This window comes from Hemicordylus capensis, chromosome 6, assembly GCF_027244095.1.
Source record: "Hemicordylus capensis ecotype Gifberg chromosome 6, rHemCap1.1.pri, whole genome shotgun sequence".
Classification (NCBI taxonomy): Eukaryota; Metazoa; Chordata; class Lepidosauria; order Squamata; family Cordylidae; genus Hemicordylus; species Hemicordylus capensis.
In genome coordinates this window covers 167,884,649-167,912,378 of record NC_069662.1, presented here as the reverse complement: position 1 = coordinate 167,912,378, position 27,730 = coordinate 167,884,649, and the positions used below count along the sequence as shown (strand labels likewise).

The window sequence follows — 27,730 nt, the reverse complement described above, 5'->3', positions numbered from 1 at the left end:
TTGCTGGTTCGAATATCCATTGGTATGTTTCCCAGACTATGGGAAACTCCTATATCGGGCAGCAGCAATATAGGAAGATGCTGAAAGGCATCATCTCATACTGCGCCGGAGATGGCAATGGTAAACCCCTCTGGTATTCGACCAAAGACAACTACAGGGCTCTGTGGTCATCAGGAGTCGACACCGATTCAAGGGCACAGCCGTACCTTACTTTATGATGAGTGTGGTAATTCTGATAGCCACCAAGGCATCAAAAATGATCTAGGCTGCCGACAAAGAAATGGGATGTCTGTGCCTTCCACAGGGAATGCTGTGCAACCTTCTGAAAGTCCAGTTCCCAGGATCCATTGGGTGACGCTACAAAAAGATCTAATCCTGAACCCCATCAGGCTCATATCTATTTTGTAGCTATAGAGTGACTCGGTGAGAGAAGGTGGAAGTCCTTGTGAGACCCCCAGCAATATTATGGGTGGGGAGGCAGCTGATTAGCGTGGGCAGGGACAGATCTGGACTTGGTGTGGCACATTCAAAATCCCACTGACATCCGGTGTGAGGTTGATTCTGGTGACTCCTGGAGGGTGCTTGAGATGAAAGTTCTGCAGGATGCTGGTAAGGTTTAAGAAGAGCTCCATGCGGGCCAAGCCCTCTCCGAGGCAGCTCCTCTTCCCTATAGTCGAGGGGAACAGAAGGCACCAGCAGGTTATTTTTTGGAAGGAAAACTCCGTTCCCACAAATCCCTTTGAGTTCCAAGATTAGTTCCATTGCTCCCTCTCCCGCTACTAGAATTCAGAGATATCTAGTCAACTGACTGGGGTCAACTCAGGGAAGACAAAGAGAAGGTGGTCTTAACACAATTAATTACCAGAATCCAGTGCCACAAGTTGCGGGTTTGGCTCTTTTAAAAAGAGGATATAAAGGTTAATGGCCGATAGACCTATCAGTGTCTCACAGTCATGACGACGGCTATGGCTACATTCAGCTTCAGAGGGTGCCTCTCTGAATTCCAGTCTCTGAGAAGGAAATAGCAAGAGGGGAAGGTTGACCACAGGTCTAGTCTTCTCAGAAAGAGTCTGCTGGAAAAAATGACTTGATTATCAAAGCAGAGGTTGCTGGCTGGAATCCTCATTGGTGTGTTTCCCGCACTATGGGAAACTCCTCTATCGGGCAGCAGTGATATAGGAAGATGTTGTAGGTCATCATCTCAGACTGCACGGGAGGAGGCAATGGTAAACCCCTCCTGTATTCTACCAAAGACAACCACAGGGCTCTGACGGCACACTTGACCTTTGCCTGACCCAGCAGGGCTGTGCTTATGTCCTTTTCCTTGCGGCAGTTCCATTCCTACCTGCAGAAAAAGTTATGTCTGCTCCATTCTTCTTGAAGGTTCCTCTTTCATCCAGGAAATGTTTTGGGTCAAACAAATGTGGATTTTTAAACTGTTTTGGGTCATGCAGTACGGAGGTCAGCATGGGAAAGATGGTGGTTCCCTATAGGAGAAAGCAGAGGAGAGAGCAAGGCAACACCCAAAGAGTGACAATCAAGAGTTATTCATTTTCAAGAACTAAGGGTGAGGGAACAAACAAGGCGGAAACGGTGTCAATGCAGGACCTCCTGAACATCAGAAGGGTGCGTTTATTTATAGAGTACAAAAGAGGTGGTGCAAATGTATAGGGAGAGAGCGTGGAAAGAGCGGATTGGTTCTATTTTGCCGCAGTATGGGAGGAGTGCTTATCAGGGTGCGACCGCCACATTCCAGTATGGTATGCCAGTCCTGGGTGGGGTGTTTACCCTCATCAGCCTACATCTCCCCCTTTTCTGTTTTCACACGGTGATATGCATAATAAAGCTCTCGGCGTGTAGGAGCGTGTGGTCGGAGGAGGGTAAAAAAGGAGGGGACACATTGTATACAGCAACATAGCAGAACCCCGACACTCAATACACCGACGATAGTCAGGAGGACATAGCGAAGCCAAGGGAGGCCAGGCAACCAGTCCCAAAGCCAGGCGAAGGGATTCTGGGCGCCTGCCACATTATTTGTGATCAGGGATTGCAGATGAGCAAGCTCATCTTCAATTGTGCGGTTTAAATCATGGTAGTGTACCTGACAGCCAGAGGAGCCTACAACAGAGCAGAATCCTCCACTCTTAGCTAAAAGAAAGTCTACTGCAAATCGAAGCTGCATTTGATCTTGGTGGAGGCCAGCTAGTTCCTCCTGGAGGTCGCGAGCTATGCGTCCAGTAGCATTGATGGTTTTTTCTAAGCGGCACGTGAGACCAATAATGGACCGCCGGTTTTCCTGCGCTATGATTCCTGGATAGGAGCCAAGAGTCAGAAATCCAGTAAACAAACCTGCGAAGGCCCGCCCGCCCGAAGAGCCCTCAGAGAGTTGAGGTCCCACAATGACCTCATCTTGGCACTGCGGCCCCATGGCCTCCCTACGGGCTCGTTGCGGGCTGGGACGGGTTGCTGCCGGTGTCACAACTTGCACCGGAAGCGTTAGGTAGCCCACTGCCGCGCACAGGTGTTGGCCGGGATGATAGTTTGTGGCAGTGGAGTTAAAAAAGAACCATAAGTTGGGGTCCTTGATTTGCCATCCGTTGCAGATGGAGCCCCCAGAGAGGCCAGTCAAGTTGGGAGTGAACATGGGGAAGGCGGTGTAAAGATCATCTAAAGAGCCATTCAAAGCTGTTACATTAAACACGTAAGAATTATTATACGTTCCATACAGGTAAAACCGATCAGTACATCCCGAGTAGTTGCCTGCGCCTTTTCTCCAATAGCCCACCTTTTTATGATCTTTCCACTTGTTATCCCAGGTGCCAGAATTATGGCAACAGAAGCAAAAGCCTGGGAGCGCGCGACGATACCGTAAAAGACGGAACGTCGTTGCATTCAATTCACCGGGGGGGTCGGAAAATAGCATGGACCGCTTAAGGTTCTGCAACTGGCCTACAATTACTTCCGGGCTATTGATGGGGGTGGGCAAAAAGGACAGTTGGGACACAGATAAAGGGTGCTCATATATCAGGGAGACATTGGTTCCATGGGTGTGAAACATATAATACGCGTGACGGACCCACATGTTGGGGTGTGAAAGAGAAGCCAAGGGCAAAGCTTCAGTAGGTACATAAAAAAGGCAGAAGAAATAACAAAACAGAATAAGGCAAGAATTTGCATTCAGGGCTGCAAACACGGCTGCCAGAAAGTTCTCAGGGGTGTTTTCTTTTTCCTCCTGCTCCAGGAGCACGGTTGCCTGCGCTGCCAGATTCTTCACCATTCCCCAGGTCACTGGCGGGTTGTTCTTCCTGTTGCTGCCTCGTTGTCGGGGCTGTGCCGGGAAGCTCTCCTTCAGGTGGAGGCCGAAGTTCGGGATCGGGTTGGACAGACCTTGATGCCACGACATCCTGGGTGGGTCGAACACAGCGGGCAGGTACCCACAACGGGCCTGTTGGGAGATCCACAGCAGCATAACCCCGGCCCCAAGTGATCAGGGGAACAGGACCTTTCCACTGCGGGTCCGGCAGGCGCTTGTAACGCACCAAGGGCCGGGGGGACGGCTCGGTGGTGCGAAAGTGTTTTTGTACGCGGGATAAATAATGAGAATCAGAGAAAATAAGGTTTAAGTGATTAATAGTAAATAGAACATGTGCAAGCAGTTGCTCCCTGTCCGGCAAGGACAGGGGACTTCCCCCTTTCCTGTCTTGTCGAACCAAAGCAGCCTTCAAAGTGCGGTTGGCCCGTTCAACGATAGCTTGGCCTGTTGAGTTGTAAGGTATGCCGAAAGTATGACGGATGTCCCAACGCGCACAGAAGGAAGCAAAGGCCGAGGAACAGTAGGCAGGGCCATTATCAGTTTTTAAAGCGGACGGCTGTCCCATGACTGCAAAGCAGCGGACAAGGTGATTGCAGACATGGCGAGTTTTTTCGCCCTTCTGCGGGGTGGCCCAAATGTACCCTGAGTAAGTATCGATTGTAACGTGAAGCCAGCGCCAGGGAGCAAATGGGGGCCACTGCGTTACATCCATCTGCCACAACGCATTGGCTCCCAACCCCCTGGGATTTACCCCTGTGGACGGGTAAGAGGCTTGGCCCGAACATTGGGGGCACTGTTGAATAATGGCCTGGGCGTCTGTGAGGGGAATAGAGAACCTATGGGCGAGGCTGCGGGCAGATTGATGGTGCATGGCATGACTTTGCGCTGGGGAGACTGGAAAGGCGCGTAATAGCTGATCAGCTTTTGCATTTCCCTCTGCCAGCGAGCCTGGAAAGGGTTGATGGCTGCGAATATGGGCGGCAAAGAGAAGCATTCTGCGCTGCGCCAGCAGACGCTGCAACGCAATAAACAAACCAAGAAGGTTCCTGTCTAGATTGTGAGAGACATAACTTCCTTCAAGTACAGTGAGGACATTATAAACGTACAAGCTGTCAGTGATTAAATTAAAACTAGAGTCTGCAAACACTGTGCAAGCCAGGACTACCGCAGCAAGCTCTGCACGTTGCGGAGATGTTTGTGGGGTAGTATATCGGGCTTTCCATTCGCCGTCCACCTGCCAAGTCATCACACCTCTGGTAGGTGACCCATCAGTAAAGACAGTGGGCGCCCCTTGGAGGGGGGCTGGGCTTAGGCAAGTGCCGAGTCTAATAGGCAAATGGGGGAGAAGTTGCAACCGTACATCCTTGGGAAGGTGGTATGCAACCTCTCCAGTAAAATCAGCTAACGCGAGTTGCAAGGCTAAGGAAGAACGGAAACCAGACTCCCAGTCACTTTGGGGGATGGGTATGTGGAGTCGAATAGGATCCATGCCAAAAAGGGCCAAGCAACGATCGCGCCCTTTGCGGAGGATCAAAGCTAGCATAGCCAATTGAGTCAAGACAGTGGTTTTTGGCGTATGTGCAAGGTGGAGCCACTCCAAGATATGCACCTCCGACAAGGAGACTTGAGCGATTGCTCCGGTGAACTGAGGTCGGGTTGCTACGATTAGAAGTGCAGGGGGCATATTTTCTATTGCAGGATCTACCCAACGCTCTTTTAGGGCGATATTCACCTTCTTAATCACTTCTAACTGAGGCTGAGATAATGCAATGAGGTCAGCCGGTTGTCGGCCTTGCTTAAGAGCCTCAAAAAGCGGGTGGAGGTCATTAGTTGTCAATTTATAGTATGGCCGTGCCCAATTAAGGGTCCCTAAGATTTGTTGTAAGTGTACATAAGTCAGCTTTGGTGGCAAAATAATTTCGGGTAGTTGGGGCATGGCGTAGGCGCTCATCAAACGGTGGCCAAGATACAAAAAGGGCTCGGAGAGCTGGATTTTTTCAGGTGCAATTATTAACCCAAACTCTCTCAGGGACTGAGTTAGAATAGGTAACCAATTAAGAGGTAATCTAGGCCCCGATACCAAGATATCATCCATGTAATGAATAACTAGGAGGGTCGGATAACGCTTACGAAACTCCGATAATGCTTGATGCACGTAAAGCTGACACAGCGTAGGGCTGTTCAACATGCCCTGGGGCAATACAGACCAATGATACCTTTGTGTGGGCTGGGCATTATTCAGAACTGGTACCGTGAAAGCAAACTTTTTCTTATCTTGAGGCTGAAGGGGAATAGTGCAAAAACAGTCTTTCAAATCTACGATGGCGACCTGGTAACCCGCAGGTATTAAGTTAGGATTAGGTAGTCCACATTGCAAGGGGCCCATGGGTTCAATAATTTTATTTACTTCCCTCAAATCATGTAAGAGTCGCCATTTCCCTGATTTTTTCTTTATCACAAAAACAGGGGTATTGTAGGGGCTAGTGGAAAATTCCAAGTGTCCAGCTTGCACCTGCTCCTTTACCAGGTGCAGCAGAGCCTCTAATTTGTCTTTTGGCAAAGGCCATTGCTCTACCCAAATGGGTTCTTCAGTTTTCCAGGTGAGGGCCAATGCTCGGTGCGGGGAAGCTACTCCCGCATGTTGATCTGAGTTCCCAGCTGTTGCAGGAGGTCGCGTCCCCATAGGTTAAAAGGGAGCGGTATTATGACCGGTTGAAAGTGAGCTATAACTGGACCGGCTTGACTTGCTCTCACCGCCAACCACTCAGTGCTCTGGCTAGAAGATTGTTCCCCACCCACTCCCCAAATAGAGGGGGCGGGCTCCTTAGGCCACTGAGACGGCCATTCCTTTACCGTAATGACCGACACATCCGCCCCAGTGTCCAACAACCCTTCGAGGCAGTGCCCATGAATCCAAAACTTACGAGTTGGCTTTCCACTGGCAATGTTCGTCTGGACCAGCGCAACCTGTGGGGATAACATAGAGGCCTTAGGCCCCACTGGGGTGAGGTTCCGTACGCTTAGGCAATGAGCCCACGAATCTCCCTGCTTAAGGGTCAGGGGCATGTGCCCCCAAACCTGAAGCATGATAGATGTCTGGGGAATGTAGTCAAGCAATTCCGGGACCACAAAAATCCCTTGGGGGCTCGCTGCTTGCGTTGGTAAAATAAGCAGTGGCTCAGGACCCTCAAAGGGCGTCGCTGGCAATGTGGGAACAAGTATAACTTCCCCTGGGAACACTGAGGTGGCATTCTTTTGAAGCACAAGCGCGACAGCACATCCGGGTGTCGGCAATGATTCCTCTTTCTTTATTCCGGGGCCCGAGGAAGGCCCGCTCCCCGGTTTCCCGGGGAGGTCTCTGTTCCTACCGGGTTAGTACGGCATTGGTTAGCCCAATGGTAGCCCTTACTACATCTGGGACACTTCTTCGAGGGGCGACCAGCATTCTTCTGGTTCGATCCAGATTTATGTGCTCCTCCGCCTGGCGCTCGGCACGCAGCACGGAAGTGGCCAGGCTTCTGGCAGTTGTAGCAGTTCCCCGTGGGCTTATTGGATTGTTTCAAAGCCATAGCTAACAGGCCCATATCGTACGATTTTGAGCCGATTTCAGCACAAGCCTGAATCATGTCCGCCAGGGAATAAGTCTGACGGTGGATAACTCCCTGCAAGGCCTTTTTGCTGTCCGCGTTGGCATTCTCAAATGCCAATTTTTGCAGCAGCTCTCCCTGAGCCTCAACATTGTCCAACTGCCGAGCGATCGCAACCTTCAGACGGTCCACAAAGCTTGTGTACGGCTCTGAGGGTCCTTGCTTGATCACTGCAAAGGAGCGAGCCGGGGTGCCAGCCGAGGGCACCCTGCGGAGCGCTCGGAGGACACACATTCCAACCGCCTTAATGTGTCCATCAGGCAACTGGCATTGCATGGCCAGAGGCTCGAACTGCCCAGAACCATAAACCTGCTCTGCTGTAATCTGCGCTGTGGCGCCCAAACGGGCTGCCTGCTGGTATTCGCTATCCCACACCACATACTGTGAAGGCGTTAAAATCATACGAAACAACGCCTTCCAGTCGTGCGGGGTCATGAGGTATCCATTGTTAAGACCTTCCAAAATGCCCTGGACAAAGGTAGACTGGAGTCCTGAGTCCTTCACGGCTCGATTTAACTCCCGGAGGACCGAATACGGAAGTGGTTCCCAGTCCACTTGGGCGTTCCCTTGGCCGTCTACCGGACCTCGCATCACTGGGAACAGAGCTGGGTTCTCTCCAGCCCATTCTTCCCCATCTACCAGGATTTGTCCGGACTTTTTGGCATGATGGAGTCCCTCCACAACAACCCCTCGAAAGCCCAGCTTCTCCTTAAGAGCCCTGGCATTCGGGGGCCCCGAGGCCGTCGGCGTGACGGCGGGCAGCAACACAGGGTATGGAGGGGGTGCGGCATCCACAACTTCAGATTTCAGGAGCACAGGCTCCCCACTGAAGAAAGCCGCGACTGCTTCCAGCACCTTTCTGCTGAGCAGGAGGTGCTGGATCGGAGCTCGTGGCTCCGCCTGCAGCTCGGTCCCTATCTTTCTCCAATGTTCTGCTTTCAATGTCCCTTTGTACGGATACCAAGGGCATTGACAATCGACCTCCCGTAAGAGATCAGCGAGATCGTGCACAGGCACCACCTCCCCGGAATGTTGCCGGATAATTTTTTGCAATTCTTCCGCATGCTGTTTCTGATCAACAGAAAGACTAGAGCCCATACTTACGAGGGAGCCGAAGCTGAGTGCACTAAGAAGACTGTTCCAGTCGCGTAAGCAGGGTGCTGAGGGATCTGGATCACGTCGGGGTCACCAGATGAGGGAACAAACAAGGCGGAAACGGTGTCAATGCAGGACCTCCTGAACATCAGAAGGGTGCGTTTATTTATAGAGTACAAAAGAGGTGGTGCAAATGTATAGGGAGAGAGCGTGGAAAGAGCGGATTGGTTCTATTTTGCCGCAGTATGGGAGGAGTGCTTATCAGGGTGCGACCGCCACATTCCAGTATGGTATGCCAGTCCTGGGTGGGGTGTTTACCCTCATCAGCCTACATAAGGGGGCACAGTAATGCTGCTTCAATTAAGGTGAGCAGCAAAAAAAAGGTTCTGCCATTATAAGCCCCAAAATTATGTTGCTCATAAATACGACACTTCCTATTTGTCCGCCCTTTCCTCCTGACACGTCCCGCTCTCCCGCTCTGAGCTGCCAAAGGTCCTCCTGCTCCCTGACAAGGCTCTGCCCTTTCTCCTATGCCTGCAACTGCTCCAGAGACAACTCCTGTGGTTCTGTGCCTTCCTTTTCTCCAACAGCAGGCTTCAGAACTCTGCTCTTCTCCGGAGCTGGATCTTAACCCCACTCTCCAGTTAAATGAAGCCTAAAGTCGTGTGAATGTGTTTGTTCCTCTTTGTCTCTCATTCCCTTGGCCAGCCACATTCCCATCCATAGCCTCCCCTCTGCTCCCCCCGCCCACTGTTGATGTATTCCTGTTTGTTTATTGAGCAGCCCCAGCATGCTTGGTGCTTTGCCACCAGTCCTTGCTCCTGGGAAGTGTATAATCTAAAACACAGAGAGAGGGGAGGGAAGAAAGGAAGGAAGGGGAGGTCTAAGATGGACACAGGGCTAAGCGGGGGAATATCATGATGCAGGTGCCAGACTTATCATAGTCTTGTCTTCTCAGATTACAGCTTCCGTCATCCCCAGGAGAGCTGGTCTTGTGGTAGCAAGCATGAGTTGTCACCTTTGCTAAGCAGGGTCCACCCTGGTTTGTATTTGCCTGGGAGATCAGATGTGTGAGCACTGTAAGATATTCCCCTTAGGGGATGGGGCCGCTCTGGGAAGAGCATCTGGATGCTTGCATGCAGAAGGTTCCAAGTTCCCTCCCTGGCATCTCCAGGGAGTTCTTCACAAATGCCTTCAATCTGCAGGGTATTTGAAGAGCGAATCTGCTTCACCGCAGATTTTCAAGATGTTTAATTGGGGGGACTAAATGAAGAGTTCACATAGGGTTGGCTCCTCTCTGCAATCCCTTGCAGCTCTATTTCCTGTGCATTCCCACCGGCTTTCGGTAGGTTTTCTCTCTAACAAATCACAAATCACATCACAGAGAGAAGGCAGCAAGAGAACTTTGTTGTTGTTAGTTTGAGCTATGGAGGAAAGGAAGACTGGCATGAAGTTGCTAAATGCTGGATCAAACAGCTGAATGTTTAACCCTTGCCTTTGTGAGTGACTGCCTTCATCACCTCGGCACCCCCACCCCCCACCCCAGACGATTAAACCGGGAGGGAAGTTTAAAGCAGAAATCAGAATTTTCTCTCTTTCATGAAGAAAATTGTAGTCTAATGGAATCAGCTCAGACAAAAAGGCTCAGGTTACATCCGTTCTGCATATCTATTAACTTTGCCAAGTTACGCCTGCTAACTTGTCAAAGGGGCACCTTTTAACATGGTGATTATCTTTATTTAGCAGGTGGAGAGTAACTGGCCCTCTCCATCCCCAGTACAGAACCTCCAGTGACTGTTGCTGGTGTCTATCTTGTGTTTCTTTTTAGATTGTGAGCCCTTTGGGGACAGGGATCCATCTTACTTATTTATTATTTCTCTGTGTAAACTGCCCTGAGCCATTTTTGGAAGGGCAGTATAGAAATCAAATGAATGAATGAATACATACATACATACCATGTAAATTCCCCTTCATTGAGTTTTGAAAAACCAAATTACTGCATTGCTACTCCACACATCAAGGGAGACGTGGCAGGCTATAACAGAAGCCTCAGGTTTTGTTTTGTTTTTAAAGCTGCTGAAACTAGAGGATTTCATAAAGCCGGACATACTTCAGACTAACCCTGAAAGTGCAGCCTCAATTCGGAGGGAAACACAGTCCTGTCTGTACTGGTCTCTGATAGCCTGCAGAGACATCAAGGTAAATGCAGCTAATATATGGAGTGGCACACTCCATTCCAGAGGAGATTCGAAGTAAAAGCCCTGTGTGTAAAGCCTCCAGGATAGTGCTGAGAGAGATTCCTGCCTGCAACCTTGGAGAAGCCGCTGCCGGTCTGTAGACAATACTGAGCTAGATGGACCAAGGGTTTGACTCAGTAGAAGACAGCTTCCTATGTTCCTATGGGGATCATGGGAGTTGTATTCCAACAGCTAGAGACCTCCAGCTTGGAAGTCTCCCACAGTAAGTAAGCCTAAGTCTGTGTGACTGATATAAACACATCCTATCATCCTGCTTACCTCAGCCTCCAACTCAGTCTCCCTTCCTTTCTTCTTACAGTGAAGTTTGTTGTGTCTGGCAATGATGGGAGTTGTAGTCCCACTGCAGCTGGAGAGCCTCAACATGACCACGCCCACAGTTGGGCGTGGGGAGGGAGGGGTTGTGTAAAAGCTTCATGAAGAAGGTGGGTTTTGAGGGGGTATTGGAAGGTCGTAAAAGAGGTGGCATCACAGAGGTCTTCTGGGAGGGGGCTGCTCCAAGCCCAAGGGGCAGCATGCTAAGGTCAGCCCTTCAAATATGACTTTGGTGGCAACCCCACCAAATCTCTCCCCCAGATCTATTTATCTATAATATTTAGACTGCTGAAAATGTAGCTCCTGATGACATCAACTCTTAGCACCAGCAGCCTATTGACCACTAGGGGCAGTAGGGATAAAGATAGTGAGCAAGGAAATCCCCTCTCTCAATACACTTTCTCAGCTCTACTTCCCCCAAGAGTCTCAGGCTTCATTCTCTCACCTGTGAGTTATTCACACATGGCTTTATGCCCCGAGTTATCCAAAGAGCGAATCTGCCTTGGAACAAATTGGAGGCAGTTTAATTCGGGGGATTAGATGGGCTGTCCACAGAACCGTCAGCTCCTCTCTTCATTCCCTGCAATCTTTCTTCTGTCCACATTCCCACTATTTGCTCTGGGTTTTTTATCCAACCAATCATATCCGAGGAGGAAGAGGAAATGGAAAAGGAAGAGGAGGCAGGAGACCTTTTTCTTCTTTTTATGTTAGTTTGACAGCCATTTTTGTAACAGTTGTATTTCAACAAGATTGAATAGGCTCACAAAATCAGAAGAAGCCCATATTTCTCATTCCCAATTATGCGTGCTTTGACTCAGGAATCCCGTCCCCCCATCTGCTTCTGGATTTCAGGAAGGCAGGTGAGAGAGAAGGGGAGGGGAGGGGAAAGGGAGGGGGTCTCATTGTTAGGGAAGGAGCCAATTGTGTCAAACTCCTTTAGTGGAAGATCGGCCCTCTGCTGACACTTGGCATTCTAGAAATATACACGGCAAACATGTATGTTTTTTTTAAAACAAAACAAAACAAAACAAAACAAAAGTGTGAGTCTGGAAAAAATCCAGATTATTGGCACTGACCCATCTGCACATTACAGATAAACTTTGGGGCATAAGAGAAACCTCTGGTTTGTTCCCCCCCGCCCCCCAAAGCTGCTGGAAATAGAGGATTTTTCAAAGCAGGACATTCCTTGGGCTAAGCCAGATGCTCAGCCTCAATTTGGGGAAAGCCAGAGTCCTGTCTGTACTGGTCCCTGGTAGCCCGCAGGGACTTCGGGTTAAAAGCAGATAATATGTGGACTGGCACACTCCGTTCTGGAGGAGATTCGAAGTAAAAGCCCTGTGTGTAAAGCCTCCTGGAAAGAGAGACTTCTGTCTTCTCCCTTTCCCTCTTCCTGTATGTAGCTAGCAGCAAGGCATGTAGGCCTCATCTATCTCCCTGATGGGTTTTCTAAATAAATCACTTCATTTAGAAGAACTTTAACTCCATGACAATATTAATTAGCAGTGCTCTCCTTAACTGTGCAATTCTGCTGTAGAAGCTGGGCTAGATAAAGAAATCTCCCCTCCAAGCTCCCTAACCTAGACATCGCTTTTCAACAAGACGTTTGCAAAGAGGGTTTGTGGAAAATGAAATCCTGCCTAACTCCTGGGCTCTGTAATGATTAACCTTTGGAACAAAGAGTGGACTACTCCTTTAGCAACCTGGTCTGGAATTGCAACAGATTGACCTCCCGTTACCTGGGGTATGGTAAAGCCTTCAATTTCAACGTCCTGTCTTGCCATACGGATGAGCCCTAAAGGGGCTAAATCAAGAAACCTCTGGGCCTCGTGTAGGACGGCCTCCGTGTATGGCATCTGAGGGCGGTCCTTCATAACAGGAGGGCGCTCCCGGCCTATCACTCGGTCTATCTCCTCGTGGATCTTTACTGGAAATGGATTCAAAGATGGAGCATTTTTAAGTACACATAGCAAAATCAGACAAAGGCCCATCTTGCTTAACCCAACAATGTCTCCTCTCAGTGTATTGGTAGAGTCCCTTGGCTGTTCTCCGCATCCAGAATCCTTAGGGACACTCTCAGTTTTGGGCTTCCACAAGATTAATCTTGTGTTTTGACTGCCTGAGGAATAAATCCCCTGTCTCCCTGAGCAGACAAACTTATACAGCAGAGCCAGAGAGACATTTTTGAACCAGAATCTTACTTGAGTGGGCCTTAGGGATGTGCAAACCAGCTTGAGGTTGAGCTGGTTCGCCATCAAACCTGTCTGGCACAGCTTGGGGCCAGTTTGAGAATTCTAAAGGGTTTTAAAAAAAATAAAAATTAAATACTCACTGTGGCTGCGGGGCAGTCTCTGCTGTTTTCCCCTCCTGCTCCCAGCCTCCCCCTGCTCCCTCAAGAGCGGTTTTTGCCCATTTGGGGGGCATTCCAGCCCTTTCTCTGGTAGCAGTCCTGACTAGGGGTGTGCATTTTGTTTCAAATACAAAATGTTTTGTGCCCAAAACAGGCCATTTTGGCTGTTTTGTAGCCAAAACAAAACACCCAATGCTCAAAACAGAAAATTTTGTAGCCAAAACAAAATGTCCCTGTTTCAGATACAAAATGTTTTGTTGTTTCGGCTATTTTGGAACTCCATTTTCCAATCACGAAAAGTCTTTCTCCTTCAGTCTCCATTTTGAGTTTTGATATCTGTTTGAATTTCTGGCCCTTCTATCCTGCAGATTGGCCAGCAAAAGCGTGGGCTGATCTGCTGGCAATTGCCTCATTATTCCTTTTAAGGAAATGTAAGGGTAAAATTTACCCTCATTGGCCAGTGGGGCAGTGTGCATTTCATTGTTGTTGTTTCACACTGTTGTGTGTAGATCAATTGCATTTTGGGGGCGGAGGATGTGGATGTGCATGACCTTTGGAAATCTGCTTTATTCTTTGCAAAGCTCTGCTGTTGATGTGTGATGTTGATGTTATTAGGGGTGGATTTGGGGCAGAGGAGTGGGTCAGGTGGTAGTGCCCCAATGGGTGCCTGCTGCCACCCAGATTCCAAAGGAATTGTGAAAAGGGCTGATTCTTAAAGGATTTCTGAAGTTTACATGTCTTTGGGGCAGAAAGGGGGCCTGAGGGGCAAAACAGTGTGTTGGGTGGCAGTGCCCCTAGAGGTGCCTGCCACAACCCAGATTCCAAAGGAATAGGGCAAAGGACTGATTTCTTAGGAGTTGTTAAAGTTTATGCATCTTTAAGGGTTTCCCCCCATAGGGAATAATGGAGGTGTCAGCAGACCCATAACTCCACCTGGGGGGCACTGGGGTGGCTGGGAGAGAGTGGTGGTGTAGTGCACATAGGGTTCCAACTATGAGGTTGTTAACCCATGGGTTGCTGGGTTCTGTTGTTTCTGAGATGTTTTGAGTGTAGATTCTCTGGTAGCATATGAGATTTTCAATGACAAACCATGAATCCACTCTCATATGCTACCAGATAATCTATACTCAAAACATCTCAGAAACAAGAGAACCCAGTACCCCATGGGTTAGCCATCCATGGGGGTGGTTGGCACCCTATCTGCTCTACACCACCACTCGCTCTTGGCCACCCCAGTGCCCCCCAAGTGCAGTTATGGGGCTGCTGAAACTTCCATCATTCCCTATGGGGAAGAACTTTAAAGACACATTTACTTCATTAAATCTTTTTAAAAATCAGCCCTCTGCCCAATTCCTTTGAAATTTATTTATTTCTTTATCAAATTTTCATACCGCCCCAAACTTTTGTCTCTGGCAGCTTCCTTGCCCCCACTGGGCACTACCTCCCACCCTACTCTGCTCTGGGCCACCCCTTTCCCCTCGACATGAAGCTATACTTTTGCTGAAACCTCCATTATTCCCTATGGGAAAAATCTTAAACTTCAAAAATTCTCCAAAAACAAGCCTTTTGCCCAATTCCTCTGAAATTTGGGTGGTAGCTTCCACCCGTTGGGAACTACTACCACTACCCAATAGTTTTGCCCAGGGCCATTTTTAAAAATCCAAAACATTTCAGATTTTGCAATTTTAAACAAAGAACAAAATTGGGGTGTTTGTGGATTGGCTGATTTCAAACAAAGAACAAAATGGAGGTGTTTCAGATTTGGGTCAAAAACAAAACAAAAACAAAAATAACCCACACAACCCTATTCCTGACCTGGCCATGCAAATGGTCAGGATGCATGCATGGCAATCTCCAAAATGGTCGCTGCCACCAGAGAAAGTGCTGGAATGACTCCAAAACAGGCTGTAATAGCCCTTTAAAGAGCAGGGCGAGGCCACCAGGGGAAGTGGCGGCAGAGAGCTCCCCGGGCCACGGCAGCAGCTCCTGAGGCCACCAGACCTGGCGATGAGTGTTCTTTAAAATATTTTTAAAAAACAAAAACTTGAGAACCCCCAACCCAGCTCAAATTTGAGCTGAGCCGGAGGTCTGTTCAGGGAGCACAAAACTGAACATGCCCGGTTCAGTTCGTTTCGTTTCTGGTTTGGACTGGAACCGAACTGGGTAAACCGATTTTGTGCACACTCCTAGTGGGCCTGCCATCAACGAAAACCTTGTGCCGGACTGCCTGGGATTGTCAGCACTTCCCCTGATTCTGTGGACAGCCACAGTTTGTGTGCTGCAGCCGTGCCCCACCAGTCTTTTGCCCTCCAGCTTAGCGAGCCTCTCCCTCTCAGCCTAGCCTGTTTCTTGGAGTAGATTTCATGACAAAATGGGGTTGGAATATACTGGAACCTCTCTGGGGTCTTTGGCATAAGGCAGGGAAGGAAACAAGTGAAATTAACAAGCCATGACAGGAAGGGGATCAGACAGACAACATTTTGCAAATAACTGCCTGAGAAACATGGATCTCCAGCATAATCACCCTCCTTTAAGAGACATGCAATCTATTAGCAAGCAGAACAAAATTCAGTTGTTGTTATACCTTCCACCGCTGGATGTTCTGTCAGGACCATTAAGGTCTATCTCAGGGTGGTGCTGGTGGTTTCTGTCCCGGCAAGGAATATGTCATAAGCTGTCATAATCAGGTTCTCTCTAGTAAACTCAGTCTTGGGATTGTGCTTTTCCTGAAAGCAGGGAGAACGATGAGGATGTCACCCTCCATACCAAGGGCCAACTTGACTTAAGAACATAAGAACAGCCCGGCTGGATCAGGCCCAAAGCCCATCTAGTCCAGAATCCTGTTTCACACAGTGGCCCACCAGATGCTGCTAGAAGCCACAGGCTGGAGTTGAGGGCATGCCCTCTCTCCTGCTGTTACTCCCCTGCAACTGGTACTCAACTGCTACGCTTCAACAATCGTTGAACGTTTTGCAGATAAAATCTCTCGTATTCGGGCCAAGCTGGATTTAACAGTTACTGCAGAGTCTATTGTGGAGATGACCAGCAACTCTTACAGAATTGAATCAGATCTCTTTCAGTATGTGATTCCTGAGCATGTGGACAAGGTGCTTTGGACTGTGTATCCTACAACCTGTTCTCTTGACCTTTGCCCAACTTGGCTTATCTCATCCGGTAATCGTATTATCAGAGAGGGTCTGATAAATATTATAAATGCTTCCCTGAGGGAGGGAGGGCAGGATGCCTCCTTGTCTATCTGAAGAAACCTGCATTGGATCCCCCAGAGTTAACTAATTACAGACCCATTTCTAATCTTCCATGGTTGGGCAAGGCTATGCCAATTTTGGCAGTTCGGGATGATATAGATTATCTAGATCCATTTCAAACCAGCTTTCAAGTGGAGTTGAGACTGTCTTGGTAAGCCTGATGGATGATCTCCAATTGGCTATCGGCAGAGGGAGATCTCCAATTGGCTAGACTGCTGATCCTTTTAGATCTCTTTGTGGCTTTTGATACCATCGACCACGGTCTGCTTCTGGGTCACCTGAGGAGGGTGGGATTGGTTGGCACTGTTTTACTGTGGTTCTGTACCTCCCTCTCTGGTAGATTGTAGATGGTGTCACTTGGAGACTGCTGCTCTGCAAACCAAGAACAAGAGTCTCACAAGGCTCCATACTGTCTCCAGTGCTCTTTAAGATCTACATGAAACTGCTGCAAGAGACCATCAGGAGGTTTGGTGCAGGGTGTTATCAATATGTTGATGACACCCAGGTCTATTTCTCCATATCAACTTCATCAGGAAATGGTATATCCCCCCCTCAAAAAAAAGGGGGGGGGAGCCTGCCTGGAGGTGATAATGGATGAGGGATAAAAAGGTGAATTTAAATCCAAATAAGAGGGAGGTACTTACTGTGGGGGGTTGTGACCCGAGAGATGGTTTCGATCTGCCTGTTCTGGATGGGGTTACACTCCTTCTGAAAGATCAGTTGCGTAGCTTGGGAGTGCTCCTGGAACCAAGACTCGCTCTGGTTTCTCAGGTTGAGGCAGTGGCCAGAAACACCTTTTATCAGCTTCGACTGATCCGTCAGCTACGTCCATTTCTGGAGGTAAATGATCTTAAAACAGTGCATATGCTGGAAACCTCTTGGCCTGAGTACTGTAATGCACCCTACATGGGGCTGGCTTTGTACGTAGTCCGGTACTACAATTGGCACAGCAAGCGGCAGCCAGCCAGCTATGTTCCTGAGTGAAATACAAAGTGCTGGTTATCCTATATAATAAAAGGCTAAGTGAGTGGCCGTGGCTTTGGAACGTTGGGGATCTGCGTCCCTGCCTCCCTGGGCTGTTCTGGGCCTGCGCAAAGCGCAGGCCCAGAAGAGCCCAAGGGACACAGGACCTCAGACACCAGTGTCCCACAGCCACGGGCGGCCATTAGCCGGTGTGTGGCGGCGGGGGAAAGTGGCCGAGGCACGGCGAGAGGAGGCCGAGACAACCAGAAGCGGCCGCCCTGAAAAAGGCGAGGGCAATGGCGGCGGGGGAAGACCGAGACGGGGGACAGGGAAGCTGGGCGAGGTGGCGACGAAGCCGCCAATGAGGCCCTCGCCCGCTCACAGCCGTCGCCCCCGCCTGCTCACCCGCCCTCCCAGCTGCCCAAAATGAAGCTGGGCGAGGTGGCGGCGAAACCGCCGAGGCCCCCGCCCGCTCACAGCCGCCGCCGCCTGCTCACCCGCCCTCCCAGCTGCCCAAAATCACCTTCCCCGCTCCCCCCAAAAAAAGATTAAGGGCGAAAATGGCCCATGAGAAGGTCGCCGCCCCCGCCTATCGCCCTCCCAGCTGTCGAAGACCACCTTACCCGCTCCAGCCCGAGGGAAAAGAGAGGAGCTCACGAGCAGAGCTCCTCTCTGTGCTAAGTCACTGCTCAAACTGCCGCTATGGACGCAAAGGACGCCTATTGCATCCATTGCGACAGTATAGGCAGCAGCTTAACACAGAGAATAGCTCTGTTTCCGAGTTCCTCTCTTCTCCTTCGGGCTGGAGCGGGTAAGGTGGGCTCCGGCAGCTGGGTGCGCGGGAGGGCGATAGGCGGGGGCGGCCACCTTCTCATGGGCCATTTTGGCCGTTAGTCATCCACCCCCCCCCCCAAAAAAAGTATAAGCAAAATAAGGAAGAACAAAAACAGAGACAACAACAAAACAAAAAACAAAAAGAGAGAGGGGACAAGGGGGGAAAAAGAGACAGGAAGAGAGAGAGAGAGAGACAGAAAAGACGGGATAGAAAGCTAGCGCCCGTTATCATAACGGGCTTAAAAATACTAGTCCTATATAATAAACCCCTAAATGAGTGTCCGTGGCTTTGGAACGTTGGTGTCTGCGTCCCTGTCTCCCAGAACAGCCCAAGGGAGACGGACCGCCGACACCAATGTTCAAATACTATGTTCGCCAAAATTGCCCTTAACCCGCCCGCCCTGCCAGCTGCCCGAGTCCTCCTCTCCCGGACCCACGGGAGAAATTGCTGCCGTGCCCGCCGATCGCTCGCCCGTCTGCCCTCCCTCCCTACTGCCGAGTTCTCCTTACTCTGAAATTGCTGCTGCGGCCGCCGCCACCGACCACCCTCCCAACTGCCGAGTCCTCCTCATCCCCGGCCCGAGTCAGTCGGGCGGTGAAAGTGTTTAATTTGATAGGGAGAGAGGAGCTCGCAAACAGAGCTCCTCTCTGTGCAAAGGCTCTGTCCGAACTGGCACTTTGGACGCAAAGGACGCCTTTTGCGTCCAAAGCGCCAGTTCGGACAAAGGCTTTGCACAGAGAGGAGCTCTGTTTGCGAGCTCCTCTCTCCCTATCAAATTAAACACTTTCATCGCCCGACTGACTCGGGCCGGGGATGAGGAGGACTCGGCAGTTGGGAGGGTGGGCGGCGGTGGTGGTCGCCATTCTCCCCCTCTCACGGATGTGGATGAGCAGCGCTGAGAAGGGAGAGGGAAGGAGGGGTTGCGGAGCTTTGCTGCGCGCGAGCTCTTGCCTCAGGCGCTCGCAGCCAGCAGCTCTGTGGGAAGAGCCTCTCCTTGGGCTTTGTCAGGTATGCTACTTTTCTTGCACCTGAGCTGGCTTTGTTTTGTAAACAAACATTAAAATGTATTTGAGAGGAAAACAATGTGTCCCCCCCCCCCAAAAAAATTTCTGTAGCTTTGGTGCTGTTGTAATAAAAGCTCTGCTCTTTGCAACTGATGTTTCTCATCTTGCATGGTAAAGGCATGCAGTGCAGGGTGTGATGAGCTGGAACAAATGGCATGAAAGCCAAAAATGGTTTAGGGGTTACTGTGTTGCACAGGGGAACCTGCTTCAAATTCTTGCTCAGTCCTGCTGCTCACTTGATGGCCAAAGATCTGTCACTGTCTTTCATACCAGCCTACCTTGCAGGAATGTTGTGAGGATAAAAAGAAAGGGCCTGTATATGCTGCCTTGAGCTTACATGGTTCTTAGATTGTGAAGATAACTATCTTGAAATAATTGATACGGGAGAGGGAAGGGTAAATTAAAAAAGAGTGGAGAAAGGAAAAGACAGAAAGAAAGAGAGAGAGAGAGACAGACAGACAGACAAACAGAAAGACAGACAGACAGAGAGACAGAAAATAAGGAGTGAGGAAGGGAGACAGAACAATAGATAAAAGAAAAGAAATAAAGAAGGAATAAGAGAGAAGAGAGAGAAGGGGGAAAAATAAACAAAGAAGGAAGAAGGGAAAACAGGAGAGATAGAAGTAAAGAACAAAGGGGGGGGACGGCCCCACAGAGCACGCCCATTAGAGAAACAAAAGAGGAAAAGAGAAAGAAAAGAATAATTTTTTAAAAAGGAATAGAGAGAGAGGGAAAAGAAGAGCGAGAAAAGGAAGAAAAGGAGAGAAAGGAAGACAAACAGAAAGAAAAAAGAAACGAAAAAAAAAAAAGGCCAAGAGAAAGGAAGAAGGAATAAAGAAAAGAAAAAAAACCTAGCGCCCGTTATTATAACGGGCTTAAAATTACTAGTTACCTATAAAGTCCTCAATGGCTTTGGTTGAGGACACTTAAGAGAGCACCTTCTTTGTCATGAGCCCTGTCACCTGTTAAGATCATCTGGATCTTAAGGTCCGGTTATGGCTCGTTTGGTGGTGACTTGGGACTGGGCCTTCTCTGTGGCTGTTCCGGTGGGTTGGAATTTGCTCCCTGTCGAATTAAGAGCTTCTCCCTCTCCGTTTGTTTTTATGACGACCCTCAAGACACACCTGTTTCCTTAGGCTTAGGCTGAAATTAATTCCTTAGGCTGAAATTAATTTTAAATTGTTTACTTTGTTTTTATTGTATGAGATTTTTTTTTTTAATTTTGGGGACTTTTAACTGGTTTTATTCTGTTTTATATTTGTTGTGTTTTCATTCTGTACACCACATGGAGATGCACATATCAGGTGGTATAAAAATATGAGAAACAAACAAACAAACACACAAGCACACACCAGTCACAAGGCCCAGGCCACCTGGAAGATTTAAGGCCTTCAAAAAGGTCTTCTCTCACAGCCAATCTTTAGAGCAAGGGTGTCCAACCTTTAGTCACCAGATGTTGTTGGACTGCAACTCCCATCACCATTGTAGCTGGGGATGATGGAAGTTGTAGTCCTAAAGCGTCTGGGAGATATCTCCAAGGTTTGAAGTCCCTGCTCGAGAACAATTTTGCAACTGTTTTATTATTTTATTTATTCATTTATTTGGTTTTTTACTTATTTATTTGATTCATATGCTGCCCTTCCTATAGTGGCTCAGGGTGGTTTTCATTAAAATAAAATGTTCTGCTTTTCCGGCTGCCAAGGCCTTCTGCATCAGAAAAAAGACTGTCTGGGTGTTTCCAGATGGAAAATGTGCCATCTGAAATTGACATTATTACCACTTTTCTTCTGGGCATTCAGATGGGTACTTGGCCATCACACACAAGTTTGCAGCTCCATCTGCTGTCCATTTGCTGCCAAACCTTAAAAGAATATTTTCAAAAGACTGATTGTGGATTTGAAGCAAATGGCCAGTAGATAGTACAGCATGGGGGACAAGTACTGTAAGCCTCCTTTACGCATTCTTCAAACAATGTCATTCTCCATAAATGTGAAGGCCACATATCAAAGTTCTATTACTCCAGAGTTTTCACCAGAGAGACATTTTTGATCCTGAATCTTACCTGAGTGGGCCTTAGGGATGTGCGAACCAGCTCGACGTCCTGCCGGATCGCCATCAAACCAGTCCGGCTTGGCTTGGGGCCGGTTCAAGGGTTCTAAAGTTTGGGTTTTTAAAAAAATATTAAACACTCACTGCAGCTGCGGGGCAGTCTCTGCTGTTTTCTCCACTCCCTGCCAGCCTCCCCTGCTCCCCCAAGGGCTGTTTTGGCCCATATGGGGGGCATTCCAGCCCTTTCTCTGGTAGCGGTCCTGACCCAGCCATGCAAATGGCCAGGATGCATGCATGGCGATCTCCAAAATGGCCACTGCCACCAGAGAAAGGGCTGGAATGGCCTCAAAACAAGCCACAATGGCCCTTTGAAGAGCAGGGGGAGGCCACCAGGGTGAGCGACAGCAGAGATCTCCCTGGGACATGGCAGCAGCTCCTGAGGCCGCTGGACCCGGCAATGACTGTTATTTAAAATACAACATATTTAAAATACAAACACTTTAGAAACCTTAAACCAGCTCAAATTCGAGCTGAGCGGGGGGGTCTATTCAGGGGGCACAAAACTGAACATGCTCAGTTTGGTTTGGTTCTGGTTTGGACTGGAACCGAACTGGGTAAACTGATTTGGTGCACATTCCTAGTGGGCCTGCCATGAACAGAACCCTTGTGCCAGACTGCCTGGGATTTTCAGCACTTCCCCTGATTCCGTGGACAGCCACAGTTTGTGTGCTACAGCTGCGCCTCACCAGCCTCTTTGCCCTCCAGCTTAGCGAGCCTCTCCCTCTCAGCCTAGCCTGTTGCTTGGAGCAGTTTTCATGACAAAATGGGGTTGGAATATATTGGAACCTCTCTGGGGTCTTTGGCATAAGGCAGGGAAGGAAACAAGTGAAATTAACAAGCCATGACAGGAAGGGGTCAGACAGACAACATTCTGCAAATGAAAAATCAGCTGCCTGAGAAACATGGATCTCCAGCATAATCACCCTCCATGTTATAGACATGCAATCTATTAGCAAGCAGAACAAAATTCAGTTGTTGTTATACCTTCCACTGCTGGGTGTTCTGTCAGGACCATTAAGGTGTATCTCAGGGTGGTGCTGGTGGTTTCTGTCCAGGCAAGGAATATGTCATAAGCCGTCATAATGAGGTTCTCTCTAGTAAACTCAGTCTTGGGATTGTGCTTTTCCTGAAAGCAGGGAGAATGCTGAGGAAGTCACCCTCAAAACCAAGGGCCAACATGATACATAAACAAGCGTCAAACATTTTGCAGATAAAATCTCTCGTATTTGGGCCAAAGCTGGATTTAACAGTTACTGCAGAGTCTATTGTAGAGATGTCCAGCAACTCCTCTTTTACGATTGGATTGGATTCCTTTCAGTATATGATTCCTGAGGATGTGGACAAGGTGCTTCAGACTGTGTGTCCTACAACCTGTTCTCTTGAGCCTTATCCAACTTGGCTTATCTCATTGTTTTATCAGAGGGGGCCTGGTAAATATTATAAATGGTTCTCTGAGGAAGGGCAGGATGCCTCCTTGTCTTAGGGAAGCTGTTATTAGACTTTATTGGAAGAAACCTGCATTGGATTCCGCAGAGTTAACTAATTACAGACCCATTTCTAATCTTACATGGTTAGGCAAGGCTGTGTCAATTCTAGCAGTTTGGGATGATATAGATTATCTAGATCCATTTCAAACCAGCTTTCGAGTGGACTATGAGGTTGAGACTTTCTTGGTCGGCTTGATGGATTGTCTTCAATTGGCTATCGACAGAGGGAGATCTCCAATTCGCTATCTACTGCTGATCCTTTTGGATCTCTTGGTGGCTTTTGATACCATTGACCATGGTATCCTTCTGAGCACCATACTGTCTCCAGTGCTCTTTAACATCTACATGAAATTGCTAGAAGAGATCATCAGAGCCAGCATGGTGTAGTGGTTAGAGTGCTGCATTAGGACCGGGGAGACCCGAGTTCAAATCCCCATTCAGTCATGATACTAGCTGGGTGACTCTGGGCCAGTCACTTCTCTCTCAGCCTAACCTACATCACAGGGTTGTTGTGAGGATAAAACCTAAATATGTAGTACACTGCTCTGGGCCCCTTGGAGGAAGAGCGGGATATAAAATGTAAAAAATAAAATAAATAAAATAAGTAATAAATCAGGAGGTTTGGTGCAGGGTGTTATCATGATGACACCCAGATCTATTTCTCCATATCAACTTCATCAGGAAATGATGAGAAGGGCCCCAGGAAATGATGAAGAGCCCCTGGTGGCGCAGTGGTAAAACTGCTGCCCTGTAACCAGAAGGGTACAAGTTCGATCCTGACCAGGGGCTCAAGGTTGACTCAGCCTTCCATCCTTCCGAGGTCGGTAAAATGAGTACCCAGAATGTTGGGGGGCAATATGCTAAATCATTGTAAACCGCTTAGAGAGCTTCCAGCTATAGAGCCGTATATAAATGTAAGTGCTATTGCTATTGCTATTGCTATAGCTATATCCTGCCCCTCCCTGCTCATGCCTGCCTGAAGGTGATAATGGATGAGGGATAACAAAGTGAATTTGAATCCAAATAAAATGGAGATACTGACTGTGAGGGGTTGGGACCTGAGAGATGGTTTTGATCTGCCTGTTCTGGATGGGGTTACACTCCTTCTGAAAGATCAGGTACGTAGCTTGGGTTTGCTCCTGGAACCAAGACACACTCTGGTTTCTCAGGTTGAGGCAATGGCCAGTAGCTCTTTTTACTACAATTGGTTCAGCAAGCGGCAGCCAGCCTGGTCCTTGGGACAACCCGAAGGGACCAGAGAACACCGATCTTAAAAGAACTGCACTGGCTGCCGCTTTGTTTCTGAGTGAAATACAAAGTGCAGGTTATTACCTATAAAGCCCTCAATGGCTTTGGTTGAGGACAGTTAAGAGAGCACCTTCTTTGTCATGAGCCCTGTCACCTGTTAAGATCATCTGGATCTTAAGGTCCGGTTATGGCTCGTTTGGTGGTGACTTGGGACTGGGCCTTCTCTGTGGCTGTCCCGGGGCTCTGGAATTCGCTCCCTGTCGAATTAAGAGCTTCTCCCTCTCCGTTTGTTTTTATGACGACCCTCAAGACACACCTGTTTCCTTAGGCTTAGGCTGAAATTAATTCCTTAGGCTGAAATTAATTTTAAATTGTTTACTTTGTTTTTATTGTATGAGATTGCTTTTGTTTTTATTTTGTGGACTTTTAACTGGTTTTATTCCTTTTTATATTTCTTGTGTTATCATTCTGTACACCACCTGGAGATGCACATATCTGGTGGTATAAAAATATGAGAAACAAACAAACACACAGCAGTCACAGGGCCCAGGCCACCTGGAAGATTTAAGGCCTTCTAAAAGTTCTTCTTTCACAGCCAATCTTTAGAGCAAGGGTGTCCAACCTTTAGTCACCAGATGTTGTTGGAATGCAACTCCCATCATCATTGTAGCTGGGGATGATGGAAGTTGTAGTCCTACTGATGTGTTTAAAAAACCAAAGAAACTCAATTTTAGCCTAGAAAACCTCATTTTAACTTAAAGTCACCTAGCTCAGCTCAGGGACATCACTGCCTCTCACGATTAACATCATTATCTCTCTCTAGCTAAATTGTATCCATAAAACTTGTTAACTCAGCTAAGATTCCCACTGCTTCCGAGGCTAAAAAACAGGATCTAACCAAATAAGGAGTAATCACCCAATGAACAATGAATCAGGCATTTGCATGAGTAATAGATACTTAGACCACCATTTTATAGCTACGTATACTATGTCTAGGGTGCAAGCACCATTTATTTCTTTATTATTTCTTTATTAGATTTATATACCACCCTTCCAAAATGGCTCAGGGCGGTTCACAGCATGATAAAAACAATTAAAACAAATTAACAATTAAAATCAACTGTTAAAACACAATAAAACCAATAAAACAGCTAAAAGCCCTGAAAATCAGGGCAACAATTTAAAACAATCTGAAACAGTTAATCATTTAAAACCCTGGAAGGCCAGGCCAAATAGGTAGGTTTTAAGGGCTCTCTTGAAGGACGGCAGTGATCTCAATTTACGAATTTCTGCTGGGAGTGCATTCCACAGCCCAGGAGCAGCTACAGAGAAGGCCCGCCTAATGCGTTGCCATCAGACGAACTGGTGGCAACTGGAGACGGACCTCCTCAGATGATCTTAAGGTACAGTGGGGATCATGTAAAAGAAGGTGCTCTCTTAGATAACTCGGACCTAAGCCGTTCAGGGCTTTAAAGGTAATAACCAGCACTTTGTATTTTGCCTTGGAACATATCGGCAGCCAGTGTAGCTGTTTCAAAACAGGCATAATATGGTCTCTCCGGGTTGCCCCAGAGACCAACCTGGCTGCCACATTCTGAACTAACTGAAGTTCAAAGGCAGCCCCACGTAGAGCGTGTTGCAGTAGTCGAGCCGGGAGGTTAACAGCTGATGCACCACTGTTTTGAAGTCATCCTCTCCAAGGAATGGGCGCAGCTGTCGAATCAGCCGAAGCTGATAGAAAGCACTCCAGGCCATGGCCTCCACCTGAGATACCAGGGTGAGGCCTGGGTCCAGGAGTACTCCCAAGCTGCACACCTGCTCCTTCTGGGGGAGTGTAACCCCATCCAGCACAGGGAGATCTTACTCATCCCTCAGATTCTGAGCCCCCACAATGAGCACCTCCATCTTGCTTGGATTCAGCTTCAATTTGTTCTCCCTCATCCAGCCCATTACTGCCTGTAGGCAGGCATTTAGAGAATGAGTGCCATTTCCTGAAGATGAAAAGGAGAAGTAGATTTGGGTGTCATCAGCATACTGATAATACCCAGCACCAAATCTCCTGATGACCTCACCCAGCGGTTTCATGCAGATATTTAAAAGTATTGGTGACAGTATGGAGTCCTGGAACCCATTTAAATTGTTTGTATAAATGTAAGGTGCACCTGTAACCAAACTGTAATCGGTTTGAGAGCATTAGCCTACTGATTACATATTGCTATCTGCAGAAGCAATAAAGCCTCAATTAATGATTCCCAACCTTGTGTCTGACTGATTGGTTAAGCGGACCCAGGAACAAGCCCCATCTACATCACTACAACATCTGGGGGACCCAAGGTTTGAAATCCCTGCTCGAGAACAATTTTGCAACTCTTTTATTTATTTACTTACTTACTTATTTGATTCATATGTTGCACCTCCTATAGTGGCTTGGGGTGGTTTCCATTAAAATAAAATGTTCTGCTTTTCTAGCTGCCAAGGCCTCCTACACCAGAGTAAAGACTGTCGGGGTGTTTCCAGATGGAAAATACTCCAACTGAAAATTAACATTCTTACCACTTTTCTTCTGAGCATTCAGATGATGTACTTGGCCATCACACACATGTTTGCAGCTCCACCTGCTGTCCATTTGCTGCCAAACCTTAATAGGATATTTTCAATAGATTTGATGCAAATGGCCAGTAGACAGTACAGCATGGGGGGGGGGGCGGGGTCAAGTATGTCATCTGAACATCCAGCAGGAAAACAGTGAGAATTCCCTCTTTCAAATGGAGCATTCCTTTGTCTGGAAACACCCTCCGACTTCTCTTCATAAGCCCAATTTAATTTGGCCCGAATACACCTTACTGCTTAGGATGGCAGTTCTCAGTGTTTGACCCCAAGATGAGGTTGGACTACAACACCCATCATTCCCAGGCACAATAGCCTTCAGCTGGGGATGTAGCTGGAGGTGATGGGAGCTGTAGTCCAACCACATCTGGGGACCCAAAGTTGGCAAACCCTGGTTTAGGGGGTCAGAATTTTTATAACAGACACTGAGGCTGAGGCTGATCCTGCCACTGCTTCCCTGGGCAGCCTGGAAATTTAACCTAGAGGACAAGCGGGTGCCTCCTACCTCACTTTCTGGTCATATGGGGCTCTGCACTGCTGGCAGCCATCTTTATGACAGAGCTGAGGGGAAGGAGCAGCCAGGCAGGGCGGACCTTCTCCAAAACACCATACTGCTCGTGTGGTGCATTGTGGGATGTCTGGCATCCCTGGCTTACTCAAGTGGGTGCTCAGGCTGTGGAGCCCTGATAGGAAAATGGTCAGTGGAGGGGAGGACGAAGGAAGGTTGGCTCCTGCCTTTCCCCCAACCCAAACTCTTATGGTCATCATGTGAATGACTTCACTGTGTTCCTCCATTTCCTACCTGCTCCAATTTGATGAGGAAGCAATCTATGTAGTCTCGAGGATCGTTGGCACCCAGGGTTTTCTCTTGATCTTTCACCTTCTGGGCTATAAAGTCTTGAATACTGAAGAGGTTTTTGAAGTAGGTTTGGTGAGGGCCAGGCAAGTAGTCCATCATCTTGGGGAAGAGGTTGTAGAGCTGAGAGAGAAAGTGAAGGAAGGGTTTATAGACTGATAGATGTGCTGGTGAATTCCTTGGTGGGCTTGTATCCATTTTTAAGCACAGGTGATGGTCCCATGAATGAAATCAGCCCGCACCATCGGAAAAAATATGTATCCACACACACCTCAAATATGCATGCACTCCCACCCTTCTATCCTGGGTTGTATTCCTTTGCA

The 27,730-nt window shown here is 48.3% G+C and overlaps 1 protein-coding gene across 1 annotated transcript; it reads right to left on the bottom strand.

Annotated features, from left to right (window-relative positions):
• Nucleotides 1–485: 485 nt before the first annotated feature.
• On the bottom strand, nt 486–27,605 carry LOC128331375 (cytochrome P450 2C31-like). Its single transcript, XM_053264718.1, has 5 exons — nt 27,354–27,605; nt 22,194–22,335; nt 12,362–12,549; nt 1,346–1,487; nt 486–667 (listed from the first exon to the last, which is right to left on the bottom strand). The coding sequence occupies exons 1-5, from the start codon at nt 27,603–27,605 to the stop codon at nt 486–488; spliced, it is 906 nt and encodes a 301-aa protein (XP_053120693.1).
• Nucleotides 27,606–27,730: the final 125 nt, after the last annotated feature.

Excerpts from the sequence above, each read along its gene's own strand:
- LOC128331375 (XM_053264718.1), bottom strand. The coding sequence starts at position 27,605 with ATGGATACAAGCCCACCAAGGAATTCACCAGCACATCTATCAGTCTAT. Across the intron at positions 22,336-27,353 it reads TCCTCATCAAATTGGAGCAG|GAAAAGCACAATCCCAAGAC; the intron begins GTAGGAAATGGA and ends CCCTGCTTTCAG. Across the intron at positions 668-1,345 it reads AGACATAACTTTTTCTGCAG|GGAAGAGGAGCTGCCTCGGA; the intron begins GTAGGAATGGAA and ends CCTCGACTATAG.